Source organism: Apaloderma vittatum, unplaced genomic scaffold, assembly GCF_000703405.1.
Source record: "Apaloderma vittatum isolate BGI_N311 unplaced genomic scaffold, ASM70340v1 scaffold27616, whole genome shotgun sequence".
Classification (NCBI taxonomy): domain Eukaryota; kingdom Metazoa; phylum Chordata; class Aves; order Trogoniformes; family Trogonidae; genus Apaloderma; species Apaloderma vittatum.
In genome coordinates, this window is record NW_009720476.1 from 2,127 (window position 1) to 4,212 (window position 2,086).

General features: G+C 58.4%; 1 protein-coding gene across 1 annotated transcript in view; it reads left to right on the plus strand.

Moving 5' to 3' along the window:
* HMHA1 (histocompatibility (minor) HA-1) overlaps positions 1-2,086 on the plus strand; it is a gene marked incomplete at both ends in the record, with an annotated part of 5,223 nt that overhangs the window by 2,040 nt on the left and 1,097 nt on the right. The window contains 5 exons of the mRNA XM_009871031.1: positions 49-226; positions 511-701; positions 911-1,069; positions 1,351-1,421; positions 1,693-1,762. Coding sequence (XP_009869333.1) covers positions 49-226; positions 511-701; positions 911-1,069; positions 1,351-1,421; positions 1,693-1,762 — 669 coding nt within the window. The remainder of the gene's footprint in view (positions 1-48; positions 227-510; positions 702-910; positions 1,070-1,350; positions 1,422-1,692; positions 1,763-2,086) is intronic.

Consider the following 2,086-nt stretch of genomic DNA (forward strand, 5'->3'; position numbering starts at 1 on the left):
GGAGAGCATAGAGGAGGTGGCTCCGAGCGCTGAGAGCTGGTCTCCTCACCCACGAGCTGTTTCCATCTCTTGCTCTCCCAACTCCCAGGCAGAGGAGGCGATGGCCACGTATCGGACCTGCGTGGCGGACGCAAACACCCAGAAGCAGGAGCTGGAGGATGTCAAGGTGAACTCCCTGCGGCAGATCCACGAACTGATCAAACAGAGCGACCAGGTCATCAAGACGGTGAGCGGGGCTCGCGTGGGATGGTCCCCGGGGCAGGGGGTAGCTGTGCTCTGCTCAGGGAAGCTCAGAGCTGTCTCCCCAGCGGGCTGCCCCCACTTCAGGTGAGGTGCAGGTGGACATAGAGCTCTCCTCTCTCCTTGCCCTCCGGAAAGCCAAGGCTCAAGGCTGCAGACCGAGCACCGCTCCGTGCTCCTCATTTCTCACCCCACCTGGAGCTCCCTGTCTCTCTTCTGTGCACGCCAGCTCACAGATCTCACGTCTCATTTTCTCTACGTTATTTTTAGGCTACCATCTCCTTCTACCAGATCATGCATATGCAGACGGCTCCACTGCCCGTCAACTTCCAGACCCTGTGCGAGAGCAGCAAGCTCTATGACCCTGGGCAGCAGTACGCCTCGCACGTCAAGCAGCTGCAGCGAGGAGACGAACCCGACATCCAGTACGACTTCGAGCCCTACGTGTCACACAACGCCTGGTAGGAGAGGAGGGATGGTTTACACTCGTCTTCTCAGTCACTGACAGCCTTTCCCTGGAGCTCCCCTCGCATCCTCCGGTGGATGAGATGGGCTGCCCGGGACTCGCGGGAGGACAGGCAGAGCCAGGAGGGGCAAATGGCAGCCACGGATAAGGTTTTCCTTCTTACCCACTCCGATATTCCCTTTTCTCCTTCTGTCTGCTCGCCAGGTCTCCCTTTACTCGGACGCGGAAAGGCAGCTTCAACACCAGCGACTTTTCCCCGGGCGCTGATGGGGCTGCGCTGCCCAAGGACGCAGCTGCCTCGGAGCCGGGGGCAGGAGCCAGGGAGCAGCATAGCGGGGCCACGGCGGGTGAGCGGAGAGGTGAGCCCGGAGCAGAGGAGCGGGACCTCTGTGGGTGCCGCATCCTGGGGATCTACATTTATTTTTTTGCTTTTGCTGTCTGGTGCTACCTAACAGCCCGTTCTCCAGCTTCCCACCGCTTCTTTCCCTCGTGGCACAAGTGACTGAAGCTGCCACAGCCCCCCCCAGCCTGTCACCAGGAAGCCAAGAGGTTGCCTCGGTGACTCGAGTGTGTCCTGGAGCCCAGGCTGTTCTCCCCTGACCACAGAAAGCAAACTCAAACGCACTGTCCTCTGCAGGTGGAAGGGGACACCAGGTCCATAAATCCTGGCCAACCTCCATTGCTGAGGCTGACAGCAGCCTGGAGTCAAACGCAGGTAGAGACCGAAACACGCCCGGGGCAGGAAAAAAAACGGCCCCGTGTGAGGGGGACAGCCCCAAAACAGAACATCAGGGTTCGGCAGGACCCATCCCTTTTTATCTGCTTGGTAATAACAGCTGCGTTGTCAGTTACTGCTCTGATCCCAGTCTCCAGCGGGATGGGATGGGATGGGGATGGGGATGGGGTTGGGGTGGGAGCTCTTGAGGAGCATGCTCAGAAGAGAAACAGCTTTGCCCTTCACCTCTCTCCGGGTTTTCTTTCGACAGGTGAATTCAGCCACAAGCTCCAGCGTCTGTCTTCCAACGGCACCATGTCAAAAAAGTGGCAGCACAGGGGGTGAGGCAGCGGCAAAGCTAATTTGGCAAAGCCAAATTCAGTAGTTCTGGAGGCAAAACCCCCCAGTTGCTGGGAAGATACCTGAGGGTGCCCCCAGGACGACTGCTCTTACTGAGGGCTGCCCCCCTCGGAGTGGGTTGTTTGTCACGGTGCTACAGAGCACCCGGCGGGTCACCTGCTACGTGACGTCGCCGCTCTGCTCAAGCTGTGCTCGCCCTTGCCTCACCTTATTGCTGCCATTTCATTTTCTTCTTAATTTCTTAAGTCTTTTCTTTGATGACTAAACTGGGACCGGGTCACGTTTTGTTCTACTCGTAGGCATCA